This window comes from Betta splendens, chromosome 21 (assembly GCF_900634795.4).
Source record: "Betta splendens chromosome 21, fBetSpl5.4, whole genome shotgun sequence".
In the NCBI taxonomy this organism is placed as follows: domain Eukaryota; kingdom Metazoa; phylum Chordata; class Actinopteri; order Anabantiformes; family Osphronemidae; genus Betta; species Betta splendens.
Genome location: NC_040899.1, coordinates 17,036,157 through 17,052,653, shown reverse-complemented (window position 1 = coordinate 17,052,653; position 16,497 = coordinate 17,036,157). Strand labels below are relative to the sequence as shown.

The 16,497-nt window shown below is 48.7% G+C and overlaps 1 protein-coding gene across 2 annotated transcripts; it reads left to right on the top strand.

Annotated features, from left to right (window-relative positions):
- Window positions 1-6,775: 6,775 nt before the first annotated feature.
- On the top strand, window positions 6,776-13,441 carry LOC129603484 (uncharacterized). 2 transcript variants are annotated; one of them, XM_055504904.1, is made up of 8 exons: window positions 6,776-7,674; window positions 7,790-7,902; window positions 8,048-8,157; window positions 8,400-8,524; window positions 8,607-8,689; window positions 8,775-8,845; window positions 9,088-9,203; window positions 9,389-13,441. In XM_055504904.1, the coding sequence occupies exons 1-7, from the start codon at window positions 6,825-6,827 to the stop codon at window positions 9,173-9,175; spliced, it is 1,440 nt and encodes a 479-aa protein (XP_055360879.1). In that variant the 5' UTR covers window positions 6,776-6,824; the 3' UTR covers window positions 9,176-9,203; window positions 9,389-13,441. The 2 variants fall into 2 exon arrangements, with proteins under 2 accessions (XP_055360879.1, XP_055360880.1); XM_055504905.1 differs by having other exon boundaries at window positions 9,088-9,209.
- Window positions 13,442-16,497: the final 3,056 nt, after the last annotated feature.

Below are 16,497 nucleotides of genomic sequence, written 5' to 3'. Positions count from 1 at the left end.
AAAAGAACACTAGTTTAAACCACGTCATATGCAACTGTACATTTAGGATGCATTGAGCTGTTTGACAGTATTCTGGCATCAAAACATGACCATTAGAGGCTATTCAGGTTGAAACCAATGCAGAAAAACTAAAAGATTGTTTTTGAGCTTTTCAGGTCATACAAACACTAGTTTAAACCAAGGCATTTGAAACTGTACATTTAGGACGCATTGAGCTGTTTTAAAGATGCCTGTCATTAGAACATGACCATCTTAAGCTGTAATGTTAGAAACCAATGCATAAACACTAAAACATCGTTTTTTAGCTCTTCAGTTCATAAGAACACTAGTTTAAACCACGGCATATGCAACTGTACATTTAGGATGCATTGAGCTGTTTGACAGTACTCTGGCATCAGAACATGACCATTGGAGGCTGTTCTGAAGGAAACCAATGCTTAAACACTAAAACATAGTTTTTGAGGTTTTCAGGTCATACGAACACTAGTTTAAACCAAGGCATTTGAAACTGTGCGTTTATGGTGTATTGAGCGGTTTTAAAGTAGCCTGGCATGGGAACATGACTATTACAAACTGTATAGTTAAAAACCAATGCACAAACACTAAAACATCGTTTTGGAGCTTTTCAGGTCATAAGAACACTAGTTTAAACCACGGCATATGCAACTGTACATTTAGGATGCATTGAGCTGTTTGACAGTATTCTGGCATCAGAACATGAATATTGGAGGCTGTTCTGAATGAAACAGATGCATAAACACTAAAACATCGTTTTTAAGCTTTTCACGTCATAAGAACAATAGTTTAAACCACGGCATATGCAACTGAGCTTTTAGGGTGTATTAACCTGTTTTAAAGTATTCTGGCATCAGAACATGACCATTAGAGGCTGTTCTGAATGAAACAGATGCATAAACACTAAAACATCGTTTTTAAGCTTTTCAGGTCATAAGAACAATAGTTTAAACCACGCCATTGGCAACTGTACATTTAGGATGCATTGAGCTGTTTGACAGGATTCTGGCATCAGAACATGACCATCTTAAGCTGTAATGTTAGAAACCAATGCACAAACACTAAAACATCGTTTTTGAGCTCTTCAGTTCATAAGAACACAAGTTTTAACCACGTCATATGCAACTGTGCTTTTAGTGTGTATTGAGCTGTTTTAAAGTTGCCTGGCATCAGAACATGACCATTAGAGGCTGTTCTGAATGAAACAGATGCATAAACACTAAAACATTGTTTTTGAGCTTTTCAGGTCATAAGAACACTAGTTTAAACCACGGCATATGCAACTGTACATTTAGGATGCATTGAGCTGTTTGACAGGATTCTGGCATCAGAACATGACCATCTTAAGCTGTAATGTTAGAAACCAATGCACAGACACTAAAACATCGTTTTTGAGCTCTTCAGTTCATAAGAACACTAATTAAACCACGGCATATGCAACTGTGCTTTTAGGGTGTATTGACCTGTTTTAAAGTATTCTGGCATCAGAACATGACCATTAGAGGCTGTTCTGAATGAAACCAATGCTTAAACACTAAAACATAGTTTTTGAGGTTTTCAGGTCATACGAACACTAGTTTAAACCAAGACATTTGAAACTGTGCTTTTATGGTGTATTGAGCTGTTTTACGGCATATGCAACTGTACATTTAGGATGCATTGAGCTGTTTGACAGGATTCTGGCATCAGAACATGACCATCTTAAGCTGTATTGTTAGAAACCAATGCATAAACACTACAACATCGTTTTTGAGCTTTTCAGTTCATAAGAACACTAGTTTAAACCATGGCGAATGCAACTGTACATTTAGGATGCATTGAGCTGTTTTAAAGTAGCCTGGCATGAGAACATGACTATTACAAACTGTATAGTTAAAAACCGATGCACAAACACTAAAACATCGTTTTTTAGCTCTTCAGTTCATAAGAACACTAGTTTAAACCACGGCATATGCAACTGTACATTTAGGATGCAATGAGCTGTTTGACAGTATTCTGGCATCAGAACATGACCATTAGAAGCTGTTTTGAATTAAAACCAATGCATAAACACTAAAACATCGTTTTTGAGCTTTTCAGGCCATAAGAAAACTAGTTTAAACCACGGCATATGCAACTATGCTTTTAGGGTGTATTGACCTGTTTTAAAGTATTCTGGCATCAGAACATGACCATTAGAGACTGTACTGAAGGAAACCAATGCTTAAACACGAAAACATAGTTTTTGAGGTTTTCAGGTCATACGAACACTAGATCAAACCAAGGCATTTGAAACTGTGCTTTTATGATGTATTGAGCTGTTTTAAAGTTGCCTGTCATTAGAACATGACCATCTTAAGATGTAATGTTAGAAACCAATGCATAAACAATAAAACATTGTTTTTGAGCTTTTCAGGTCATAAGAACACTAGTTTATACCAAGACATATGCAACTGTACATTTAGGATACAATGAGCTGTTTGACAGTATTTTGGCATCAGAACATGACCATTACAAAGTGTATAGTTAAAAACCAATGTACAAACACTAAAACATCATTTTGGAGCTTTTCATGTCATATGAACACTAGTTTAGACCACGGCATAAGCAACTGTACATTTAGGATGCATTGAGCTGTTTGACAGTATTCTGGAATCAGAACATGAACATTGGAGGCTGATCTGAAGGAAACCAATGCAGAAACACTAAAACATCGTTTTTGAGCTTTTCAGGTCTTAAGAACACTATTGTAACTACGGCATATGCAATTGTGCTTTAACGGTGTATTGACCTGTTTTAAGGTATTCTGGCATCAGAACATGACCATTGGAGGCTGTTCTGAAGGAAACCAATACTTAAACACTAAAACATAGTTTTTGAGGTTTTCAGGTCAAAAGAACACTAGTTTAAACCAAGGCATTTGAAACTGTGCTTTTATGGTGTATTGAGCTGTTTTAAAGTTGCCTGGCATCAGAACATGACCATCTTAAGCTGAAATGTTAGACTCACGTTGCCGCATGCACCGATGAGGGGGAGCTGTGCAGTGCAGACACGGAAACATACATCTACATGTTTGTTATTTGTTTCCTGCAGGCCAATAAAACGAGAAGATAAAAGTCCAAGCTGGCTTCAGTAGTTTCGTACGGTCAGGGAGAGAGGCTGCAATGAAGAGCGTTACACTAACGGGTGATTGTTTCATATTTTCGTCTGTTTTTGATGCACGTGACCGACATTTATAGCGTTGTAGCCCGGACTTTGCTGTTTATTATAGACACGCCTAAAATCAGATTAATTTATATTGAATTCGTGGGTAACCTCCCCATTTTCTTTTGCTATTTCATCCTCACTTATCAGGTTCACTGAAGAAATGGAACTGATGGTCACACAGATTTATGATGGCAGACATCCAAACCTAAATTGGACCTCCAGGAGAGACGAGTGTGGCCACTGGGACGTGCGCATTTATGGACTTAAAGGTGAATATTGTGCAGTGTTGCCAGATGGGGAAATAAGAATAAGAAAACCTTTAATAGTCCCGCAGTGGGGAAATTACTTCTCACTACAGCAGTACAGATGAGCGAGAATACAGGTACAGAACAGTTTGTGTTGGCACAGTACAAAGCAGTACAGTACAGTTAGAGTGAGTATGAGGTCATTGCAGGGTTATTGCACGGTAATGGGTACAAGATTTGTACCGGTAACATTATACATGATTGTTCACAGATTTACACAAATATTGTGCAGAGCAGGTTGCTATATAAACCACTGATGCAGTGGGTGAGTGACTGTAGTGGGACGTGGTCAACAGTTCTGATTTGTACAGTCTGACAGCAGCAGCAGCAGCAGCAGGTAGGAAGGATCTACGATATCTCTCCTTCACACAGCGAGGGTGGATCAGTCTGCTACCGAAGCTGCTCTCCAGAGCAGACAGTGAGTCCTCCAGTGGGTGAAAGTCCTGGTCCATGATGGATGTCAGTTTAGCCAGGACCCTTCTCTCACCCACCTCCTGCACCGTGTCCAGAGTGCAGCCGAGGACAGAGCTGGACCTCTTGATGATCCTGTCCAGTCTCTTCCTGTCCCTCACTGTGATGCTGCTGCCCCAGCAGACCACACCGTACAGGATGGCTGATGCCACCACAGAGTCATAGAAGGTCTTCAGGAGTGGCCCCCTCACTCCAAAAGACCGCAGTCTCCTCAGCAGGTAGAGTCTGCTCTGACCCTTCCTGTACAGTGCATCCGTGTTATGAGTCCAGTCCAGTTTTTTGTTCAGATGCACTCGCAGGTACTTGTAAGAGTCCACTCTCTCAATGTCCCTTCCCTGGATGTGCATCGGTGATATGACAGCAGGCTGCCGTCTGCGGAAATCCACCACCGTCTCCTTCGTTTTCCCTGCATTGATCAGGAGGTGGTTCCGCTGGCACCAGTCCACAAAGTTCTGAGTGAGTCCTCTGTACTCTGCGTCGTCATCATCGGTGATCAGTCCGACGATCGCAGAGTCGTCAGAGAACTTCTGCAGAACACAGCTGTCCGTGTTGTGTCTGAAGTCTGAAGTGTAGAGGGTGAAGAGGAAGGGGGCCAGTACAGTCCCCTGTGGGGACTCCTCCAGTTTGTATTTCAGAAGCACCGGCTGGATGGTGTTGAAGGCACTGGAGAAGTCAAAGAACATGATCCTCACAGTGCTGCCGGGCTTCTCTAGGTGAGAAAGAGCTCACTTCTCACCTGGGTGCTGGAGAAGGATAGGGGTTGAGGGAGTGTCTCAGTGTGGTGTGAAGTGAGGGGGTGTTGTTGGTATGAGTCGCCAGTCGTCAGGGCTGAGGGTAGAGGGCTTTGTGTAAAGGTGTGAAGGGCTGTGGGGGCTGGTAATCCAGTGGTATGAGGTGACAAAAGGTTTGGAGGCAGCTGCTGGGAGGTGTGAGTGGGTGCTTGGTCAAACCTATTAAAGTATGAGTTCAGCTCGACCCAGCTCGGGTCCCCCTCAGCCTGTGGGTGTGGAGCTTTGAAGCCTGACATGGTTTTCAGGCTCCTCCACACCTCACTGACATTGTTCTGCTGCAGCTGCTCTTCCATCTTCCTCCTGTAGCTGGACTTCCCCTCACGGATTTTCCTCCTCACCTCCTCCCTGTCCCCTGATTTAAATGCTCTCTTCTTCTCCTTTGGCAGAACTTTAATATCAGAGGTGACCCACGGCTTGTTGTTGGTTGGAAACACCGAACCCGCCTGGTGGGAACGGTGTTTTCACAGCAGAAGTTGATGTAATCCGTTACACAGTCTGTTATTGCGTTAATGTCCTCCCCATGTGGCTCGCAGAGCTCCGTCAACACAGTGGTGTTTAAAACAGTCCCTGAGAGCTTCCTCGCTCTCAGCTGTCCACTTCTTCACTGTGCGGGGCACCACCGGCTGCCTGTGTACAACAGGTTTATACACGGGCAGGAGATGCAGGATGTTGTGGTCAGCTCTGCCCAGTGGTGGGAGGCAGGATGCAGTGTAGGCCTCTTTGGTGTTGGCGTAGAATAAGTCCAAGGTTTTATAGTCTCTGGTGGGGCAGGTCACATACTGGGTGTATGTAGGCAGAGCAGCTGAGGGAGGTGCATGGTTAAAGTCCCCAGAGATCAGGAAGAGGGCCTGTGGGTGCTGTGTTTGCAGCCTGCTGGTGACTGAGAGCAGGATCTCAGAAGCTGTGTCAGCGTTAGCGGAGGGTGGGACGTACACAGCAATTATTATAACGTGTGTGAACTCCCGTGGCAGGTAGAATGGCCTCATGCCCACCGCTAACAGCTCAATGTCTCTGTTACACGGCTTCATTTTGACATACACCACCTGATGTTCACAAACACAGCCAGACCCCCTCCCTTCCTCTTGGCCTGAAGCGTCTCGTTTTCTCCCGTCGTAGTTTTCCGGCGCGGCGCCCACGTCGGGTCTTCACCAGCACCTCAGCGGTGATCTCGTGTCTGTCTCTGGGCAGAACTACGGCGCTGCGCAGCGCGATCAGCTGCTCCGCGGTGTAAACAATGCGCGCTCTGACCCCGACGCACATCGTAGCTTTAAAACAGCGTTTGTACTGCGCCAAACTTAGAAAAACTATATAAAAGCTGTGTACAGGTTGTGTACACTAATGCTACTAACAAAACACTAGAAAGACAAACTCGAGTAGGTGAAGAAAGTAATAAATAGAAGTAAGAGGACAGGAGCTGTTGTGACCAGCAGCCAGCTCGACCGGCGCCGGAGGAAAAAAAGAAGAAGAAGAAGAAGAAGAAAAAAAGAAATATAGTACTGTCGCTTTTAAGATGATCACATTTTAACCCAAACTATCGTATGAAATTTAACAACTTTAAAAGTCACGTGAATTTTAAAACAAACTTATTCTATGGGCACATAGCCTATGGAAATCAAGGAGGTTCAGTTATTTCGACAATTTTATTGATTTTCGGAACTAGAGACTTGATGTCGTGTCCGTGTTTTCTTCTGCATGCTTTTAACATCGTAATGTCCAACGCACCTTGAATACCGCAACGGCAGAAGGATTCGGCCTCATTGAACAGGTTGAATCCGCTCCTGAACCGTAGCGTGCGTCCAACTCGCAGACAGGCCGGAAAAGTAGCTTGGTCTATTGGCCAGTCTCTGCACCACCAGAGTCTTTTACTAGTTTGTTAACATTTTGAACTCGCGTTTCTTATTTTCACTCTAAAAACGATAATTAATGTATGTCTGGCAACACTGATACATGCTGGCAAGCAGAGGCAGAGAGGCATCTCCTACAACTGCAAGAGGTTTCCTTTGGTTAACCCTCACGCAGCCTTCGAGGGGGTCAGTCTGACCCCACGAGACAAACTATGAAACTTTTGATTCTTTTTACGTTTTTGGCCACAAGGCACCTACGCGTCGCAGGATCCGCTGCGGCTCGGTCACCGCTCCCTTCTTCTTCGTCACAGGCCCGTCCCGCATCCTCCCGGGGTCCGGCGCGACCCCGGCCCACGGAACCTTCCCGTCAGGCGTCCTGCCGGGGTCCGGCGCGACCCCAGCTCCCTGTACCTCCCCGTCAGGTGTCCTCCCGGGGTCAGGCGCGACCCCAGCCCCATGTACCTCCCCGTCCCGCATCCTCCCGGGGTCAGGCGCGACCCCAGCTCCCTGTACCTCCCCGTCAGGCGTCCTCCCGGGGTCCGGCGCGACCCCGGCCCCATGTACCTCCCCGTCCCTCATCCTGCCGTGGTCCGGCGCGACCCCGGCCCCCTGTACCTCCCCGTCAGGCGTTCTCCCGGGGTCAGGCGCGACCCCGGCCCCATGTACCTCCCCGTCCCGCGTCCTCCCGGGGTCAGGCGCGACCCCAGCTCCCTGTACCTCCCCGTCAGGCGTCCTCCCGGGGTCAGGCGCGACCCCGGCCCCATGTACCTCCCCGTCCCGCGTCCTCCCGGGGTCAGGCGCGACCCCAGCTCCCTGTACCTCCCCGTCAGGCGTCCTCCCGGGGTCCGGCGCGACCCCGGCCCACGGAACCTCCTCGTCAGGCATCCTGCCGGGGTCCGGCGCGACCCCAGCCCCATGTACCTCCCCGTCCCGCGTCCTCCCGGGGTCAGGCGCGACCCCGGCCCCCTGTACCTCCCCGTCCCGCGTCCTCCCGGGGTCAGGCGCGACCCCGGCCCCCTGTACCTCCCGGTTCTCAGAGTAATGGCTGTCTACAAGAAGACGGTAAGAAAAGCGTTTCAGTGAAATAATACCTTCTGTTTTAAAATGTTTGTTAAAAGAAAACGAGAGAGAGAGAGAGAGAGAGAGATGCTTTGGCTTTTTGGTTTTTCCTTTTCAGCTGCAGACCATCGCAGTCATTTGATCAGAGCGGAGGGCAGCCAAAGGCCTCAGTATCTTGAGGATTACAACAAAAAAAGGCACAGTGTGACTGTTCCCTATGAGCCGCCCCAGGTATCACTGCCTCTCACTTCTGACCTTTCCCCTAACGTAGCAATTAAATGTTATCATTCTGTTGTGCCTCTCGTTCCGCTTTCACGGTTTGTCATCCCTGAAATTACCCGTGCACTAAACGACTACTATCCTGCATGTGTTTCAGCCGGGCTCAGAGATCACCACAATCCTGTTCAACTTCATGTGCAACAGCTCCTGCATGGGAGGCATGAACCGCGGACCCATCCTCACCATCCTGACCCTTGAGACTTCAGAGTACGTATGGTTTCATCTACCAGGATTGGTGTGAGCTGAAATGTATTTGCTGGATAAAGAGTAGTGTTACATGGAAACCGAGGGTCGACGTGGTGTAACTTGATCTCCTGCTTTATCTATTTGCCTGTTTTATGTTTATTTTGTTTCTAAATGTAACTTGAAGTTGAAGTTGTGCATCACTGTTATCCCACCTCAAAGATAGCTTTTGCACCCTTAGTAAATGTTTTTCTACTGTCTTTTAGCGGACAACTTTTGGGCCGAAGATGCTTCGAGGTGCGTGTCTGCGCGTGTCCCGGCAGGGATCGTAAAACAGAGGAGGCAAATAGTGCCAAACTGCAGACAGGGGCCAAACAAGTGAAGAAAAGAAGTATGTGTTTGTTTATTAATGCTGGGTTTGTCTTTGAACCTTGGCTGTCTTCTATCTTACGGATCACGTTTTGCTTTTCTAGAAAGTGCCCCAGCAACAGATCCTGATATGTGCAAAAGGAAGTCTGGCTCAAGCACAGACGAGGAGGAAGTATTTATGTTGCCAGTTAGTACACACACAAAGTATTTAAAAAATCTAGTGTTGTCACAGAATTGCAGCTCTCAATTTAAATCCTTTTTTTTTTCTGCAGGTTAAAGGCCGTGAGCGCTATAACATGTTAAAAAAGATAAATGATGCATTAGAACTGGCTGAAAAAGAGGCGTAAGTATCTTTAAACTACAACACACACACACACACACACACACACACACACACACACACACACACACACACACACACACCGAAACTGTGATCGGATGTCACTTTGATAAACATTAGCTGCTACGGAACAGCTGCATGAGACTTTCAGCATTGCATAGCTGTAGCGTTAAATACTTTTCCCTTAAACCAGACGTGTCCCATCTCTGTTCTGCATGGTCACTGTTTGTTTCCTCTCTCCACAGTAAAAACAAAACCAGGGCTTCTAAGGAACTGCTGCCGTCCAGTGGAAAGCGCGTCTTGCAAACAGCAGAACGAAGCGACAGCGACTAGTTGCAATCTGCCTTCTTTTAACCGCCATGTACGAGTACGAACATCTACGATCATGACTATGAATCATTGTTTACCTCCCTTTGATGTTTCTACATTAATTCCTGCCATCAGTCTGAGGGCATACGTTGAGCAGTAACGTATTAACGATTCAGTGGGCCTTTACTATTTTTAACTACAAAGCCCTTTAAATAGTTTTTTTTTTATCTCCTGCAGGTTATGTTCAGTGTTGCTTCCTGGCCAACATCCCTCAGCAGGAGGCTGCACGATCATCGAGTTCAGATGAACTGCGCGACCCCAGCCCCCCTGTACCTCCCCGTCCCTCGTCCTGCCGGGGTCCGGCGTGACCCCAGCCCACGGAACTTCCCCGTCCCTCGTCCTGCCGGGGTCCGGCGCGACCCCTGCCCACGGAACCTCCCCGTCCCTCGTCCTGCCAGGGTCCGGCGCGACCCCAGCCCCCTGTACCTCCCCGTCCCGCGTCCTCCCGGGGTCAGGCGCTACCCCAGCCCAATGTAACTCCCCGTCAGGCGTCTTGCCGGGGTCCGGCGCGACCCCATTTTTTTTGTTTTTTATTTTTCCTTCTCCTTTCCTCCCCTTTACCTCCACCCGTGCCACAGGCCCACTGATGATGAACATGATGATGATGACGACGAACATGATGATGATGATGATGATGATGATAATGATGATGATGCAAGCAGACAGCTGCGTGCAAGGGCTGACCATTTTAAACGAAAAATAAAACAGACCAAACAGGCAAAAACATTTGATTAAATGCCAAAAGTTTATTTAATAATATAAAACAGTTATGAAATAAAGGAGTACAAGGCGCATTCCGTACAGTATAATTTAATCGGTACGCGTAAAGCAACAGAGGCAGGCGTAGAAAGAAATTGAATACGGCCCCTTTTTTTTTTTTTTTTTTTTAATCTTCATCAACGGTATTCTCGGCTCATCAAAACTTGACGCGAAGCAACTTTCGCAGCAGCGCCAGCATCAGTATCCCGCAGCGTTGGTTGTGGCTCTCGCTCCGCCGCGAGCCGCACACGACGCAGGGCATATCGTAGCCAAAGCCGACATGGCCTTCCACGGCCTCCTTCAGCATCAACTCGGGGAACGCCACGTAGCCCCTTCTGTAACGCTCCTTGCCTATCATTGCTTTCCGGACGCTTTCTCTGCCAGAGAACTTTTTCGCCAGGAAGTCGCACTCCTCCACTCCGGCAACGTGCACGTGATACACATGCTCTCTCAGCATGTTGTCACCCGCTACGAAACGGGAAAGCCTGACGCCGCACGCATCACACACGTGAGTGTCTACGGTGTCCAGCTCATACGACATGCCCTCGCGGCTGCCCAGCTCCCTGAACAGGTTGTCCGCAGTGCGAGGGCCGACCACGCTCCTCTCGCTCGGCCTTTTCGTGTACAGCAGAGGCTTGCGCCTGTAGTCGTCGTCCAGCTGGGTGTCGGTCAGATACGCCGTGAATCTCTCGCAAACTTCTTTGCATCTGTCGCGGTGTCGTCTCCCCGCGCCGGCACAGATGACGCATCGCTTTACGTTTAGCAGGTAACATTTGCCACCGCTGGCAAATAAGAGGGCGTCCGGAAACGCCACCATGCCGTGGGCGAACCTGAGTTCGCCCAGGTCCAAGGCCAATTGATCCGGTGGCAGGTGGCGGTGTCTGTAATGAGCCTTGACGCGAGCACACCGTCCGTCGCTGGCCAGGATGTGTTTGTCCAACAAGTCCCTCAAGGCACCCTCAGCGGCGTTTACACACAAACAGTCGCACTCCAGACCTTCGTCTCGGCCTTCTTTCGGGTCTGGGAATCCGCTATGATCCAACGGGCACGGGGTTCCCTCTTCTTCTACGCGAAGGCGCAGACAGTCTGTGGTCCGCTCGAGCCGCGGCTCGAACACCGCGCAGCCGTCGGTTTGCAGGTCACCTTCTTCTTGAGAGGCCATAGCGTTGGAACCTTTCGACGAGACTGTGGATAAACGCTCGTTCCAAGCTCGTCAGGTGAAGTGGTACTGCGACGTATTCTCTCTGCGACTTTTAAGGTTTGCCGCACCCCCCCCCCCCCCCCCCCCCCCGCAAACAGGCACCCAACCCAAAATCTGAACCGGCGAGGCATCCTCCAACCGGCTCATCGTCATCTCACCGCCAGACAACTCCTCCTTAACCGTCCTCCACTTTGTCCAACGTGGAAAAAGTCCTCCGACCGGGGCAATTTATTCCCACCAGGAGGATCCTCCAACTCGGAAAAATCCTGGGAAATCGAGGGAAAACTTGTGTAAACTTCAGCAGCCACGCTCCCCATACATGTAAAATAAAAAAAAAAAAAATTGATTTCACCACCCACCCGTCCCGCGTCCTCCCGGGGTCTGACGCGACCCCACGCTCGCACACACACACACACACACACATTATTTGAATATTATCATATTATGAGGGAGAAAATAAAGACCAAATAAGCAAAACTTTTGATTAAATACTAAATATTTATTAAATATAAAACAGTAATCAAAGAAAGGGGTACACAATGCATTCATATGCACTCATATTCATATTCATATTAAAACCTCAGAGAGACCGAAATCATCCCACCACCAGAGAACTCGGGAACCGTTCTCCACTTTATCCAACGTGAAAAATCCTCCAACGTGGCAGGTTATCCCACCGGAGGGATTCCTTCAACGCGGTGAAGATTCCTCCAACTTGGAAACTCGGTGTTTGTGTGTGTGTGTGTGTGTGTGTGTGTGTGTGTGTGTGCTTTCACCTGCAAATTATTTCACCACCACCCTCACGTCCTCCCTAGGTCCAACACGACCCCATGAGCCGCACACACACACACACACGCACACACACACACACACACACACACACACACACACACACACACACACACACACACACACACACACACACACACACACTGATTGATATATTATATTATATATATATTATATTATATTATGAGGGAGAAAATAAAGACCAAATAAGCAAAACTTTTGATTAAATGCTAAATATTTATTGAATATAAAACAGTAATCAAAGAAAGGGGTACACAATGCATTCATATGCACTCATATTCATATTCATATTAGAATTCACATCACACGTATTCCAAATAATCCAAAGGTGTCCGGACATCTTAATCGGCACGCGTAACGACAGAGGCTGGCGGGGCGGGGAGAAGCTCGATACAGCCGGCGATGTGAGCCAAGAGTTCAGAGACAGACTTGAACGGGTCTCTCACAGTGCCATCCACGAGCACGTATTGGAAACCGCGCGGGGTCGAACAAAACAAAACGCTCCGAGTACACTCGTCGGTAGCGATGTCAAACAGGTATCCCGCGTCGTAGCCGTCCATATAACAAAAGACTATCCCCGCGTTCGGCTTCACCTCGGGCAGCTTTTCCGGATAGGCGTACAGCCCCCACCAGGTGTCGCCCAGTGCCGTTATCGCGCCGCGCACCTCACTCAGCAACCTCGTGGCAGACAGATCCTCAAAGCGCACTCCGTCTTCCTGGGGGGGACTCAGAAGCCTGGCGCGGTCCTTGGCGATAACTTTGCCGATCAGCCTCACGGGGTCCGACGCCGTCCCGTAAGGGTCGGACCAAATTGGGGCGGTGGCGTCCATGACCGTGTCGTCGCGAGCCACCGGCTCGAAGAGGATCCGGTAGACTCCATTGTAAACCACCAGAGAGAAAAATTTCAGACCCCTCACGGTCTTGATTGCACCCCAAAGAACAACGCCGTCCCCCGACTCTTTCCGGGGACTTGGGATGCAGTCGGCCAGCAAAACTATTCCCTCGCACGGTGTAACGCGCGCGCGACACAGATGCACCAGCCCCTTGCCGGGCGAGGCCCAGATCTTCCCCGTTAGGACCTCCATTTCCTCCCAGGTGGCGTTCAGGAGCGCCCAATTTCCCACGGGTCTGCGTTGCGAGACGTGAGGATGCGCGTCTCGCCAGACAGCGAACTTGTCATTGTCTCTGGCTTTTCCAGTGCCTTTAGAGAAGGTCTTTAAGATCTGAGCGAAGGCGACGAGCTCCGGTCCGTTAAGGAAGTTAGAGGTCTCTGCGTCCATGTCGGTGAGCTCTGTTCAGTTTAGAGGGACGGGAAGAGTGGCCATCCTCTTCTGTCTTCTGTGGGGTTTATATGACGCCGACCGTGGGAAGGTGGCAGGTCTGACCGGGGGTCCGATCCCCGACCCTAACCTTGTTTTTGTTTTGTTTTGTTTTTTTTTTTCGTATTCTCTGGCACCACATCTCCATCGCTGCCAGAGGCATCAAACCAAAATCATCTCACCACGAAAGAACTCGGAGCCGTTCTCCACTTTATCCAACGTGAAAAATCCTCCAAGCTCCTCCAAGTTTATCCTACCAGAAGGATTTCTCCAACAAAAAAAACATCTAACCTGGGGGGGGGGGGGGGGGGGGGACTTATTTCACCACCACTCTCACGTCCCTCAACAAGACCCCACACACACACACACGCACACACACACACACACACACACACACCTTCTCCACTTTATCCAACGTGAAAAATCCTCCAACCTGGCAATTTATCCCACCTGAAGGATTCCTCCAACGTGGTGGAGATTCCTCCAACTTGGAAACAAGACCCCACACGCACACACACACGCACACACGCACACACACACACACACACACACACACACACACACACACACACACACACACACACACACACACACACACACACACACACACACTCACACACACACACTCACACGCACACACACACACCTTCTCCACTTTATTCAACGTGAAAAATCCTCCAACCTGGCAGTTTATCCCACCTGAAGGATTCCTCCAACGTGGTGGAGATTCCTCCAACTTGGAAACAAGACCCCACACGCACACACACACACGCACACACACACACACACACACACACACACACAGTATTTGAATATTATCATATTATGAGGGAGAAAATAAAGACCAAATAAGCAAAACTTTTGATTAAATACTAAATATTTATTAAATATAAAACAGTAATCAAAGAAAGGAGTACACAATGCATTCATATGCACCCATATTCATATTCATATTAAAACCTCAGAGAGACTTTATCCAACGTGAAAAATCCTCCAACGTGGCAGTTTATCCCACCGGAAGGATTCCTCCAACGCGGTGAAGAGTCCTCCAACTTGGAAACTCGGTGTTTGTGTTTGTGTGTGTGTGTGTGTGTGTGTGTGTGTGTGTGTGTGTGTGTGTGTGCTTTCACCTGCAAATTTTTTCACCACCACCCTCACGTCCTCCCTAGGTCCAACACGACCCCATGCTCCACGCGCGCGCACACACACACACACACACACACACACACACACACACACACACACACACACACACACACACTGATTGATATATTATATTATATATATATTATATTATATTATGAGGGAGAAAATAAAGACCAAATAAGCAAAACTTTTGATTAAATGCTAAATATTTATTGAATATAAAACAGTAATCAAAGAAAGGGGTACACAATGCATTCATATGCACTCATATTCATATTCATATTAGAATTCACATCACACGTATTCCAAATAATCCAAAGGTGTCCGGACATCTTAATCGGCACGCGTAACGACAGAGGCTGGCGGGGCGGGGAGAAGCTCGATACAGCCGGCGATGTGAGCCAAGAGTTCAGAGACAGACTTGAACGGGACTCTCCTAGAGCCATTCACGAGCACGTATTGGAAACCGCGCGGGGTCGAACAAAACAAAACGCTCCGAGTACACTCGTCGGTAGCGATGTCAAACAGGTATCCCGCGTCGTAGCCGCCCATATAACAAAAGACTATCCCCGCGTTCGGCTTCACCTCGGGCAGCTTGTCCGGATAGGCGTACAGCCCCCACCAGGTGTCGCCCAGTGTCGTTATCGCGCCGCGCACCTCACTCAGCAACCTCGTGGCAGACAGATCCTCAAAGCGCACTCCGTCTTCCTGGGGGGGACTCAGAAGCCTGGCGCGGTCCTCGGCGATAACTTCGCCGATCAGCCTCACGGGGTCCAACGCCGTCCCGTAAGGGTCGGACCAATATGGGGCGGTGGCGTCCATGACCGTGTCGTCGCGAGCCACCGGCTCGAAGAGGATCTTGTAGACTCCATTGTAAACCACCAGAGAGAAAAATTTCAGACCCCTCACGGTCTTGATTGCACCCCAAAGAACAACGCCGTCCCCCGACTCTTTCCGGGGACTTGGGATGCAGTCGGCCAGCAAAACTATTCCCTCGCACGGTGTAACGCGCGCGCGACACAGATGCACCAGCCCCTTGCCGGGCGAGGCCCAGATCTTCCCCGTTAGGACCTCCATTTCCTCCCAGGTGGCGTTCAGGAGCGCCCAATTTCCCACGGGTCTGCGTTGCGAGACGTGAGGATGCGCGTCTCGCCAGACAGCGAACTTGTCATTGTCTCTGGCTTTTCCAGTGCCTTTAGAGAAGGTCTCTAAGATCTGAGTGACGGCGACGAGCTCCGGTCCGTTAGAGAAGTTAGAGGTCTCTGCGTCCATGTCGGTGAGCTCTGTTCAGTTTAGAGGGACGGGAAGAGTAGCCATCCTCTTCTGTCTTCTGTGGGGTTTATATGACGCCGACCGTGGGAAGGTGGCAGGTCTGACCGGGGGTCCGATCCCCGACCCTAACCTTGTTTTTGTTTTGTTTTTTCGTATTCTCTGGCACCACATCTCCATCGCTGCCAGAGGCATCAAACCAAAATCATCTCACCACGAAAGAACTCGGAGCCGTTCTCCACTTTATCCAACGTGAAAAATCCTCCAAGCTCCTCCAAGTTTATCCCACCAGAAGGATTTCTCCAACAAAAAAAAAACATCTAACCTGGGGGGGGGGTGACTTATTTCACCACCACTCTCACGTCCCTCAACAAGACCCCACACGCACGCACGCACACACACACGCACGCACACACGCACGCACACACACACACACCTTCTCCACTTTATCCAACATGAAAAATCCTCCAACCTGGCAGTTTATCCCACCTGAAGGATTCCTCCAACGTGGTGGGAAAAAAATCATCTAACCTGGGTTCGTCCAACGTGAAAAATCCTCCAACGCGGCAGTTTATCCCACCAAAAGGATTCCTCCAACGTGGTGGAGATTCCTCCAACTTGGAAACAAGACCCCACACGCACGCACCCACACGCACACACACACACACACACACACACACACACACACACACACACACACTTTCTCCACTGTATCCAACGTGAAAATCCTCCAACACGGCAGTTTATCCCACCAGAAGGATTCCTCAAACGTGGTGGGAAAA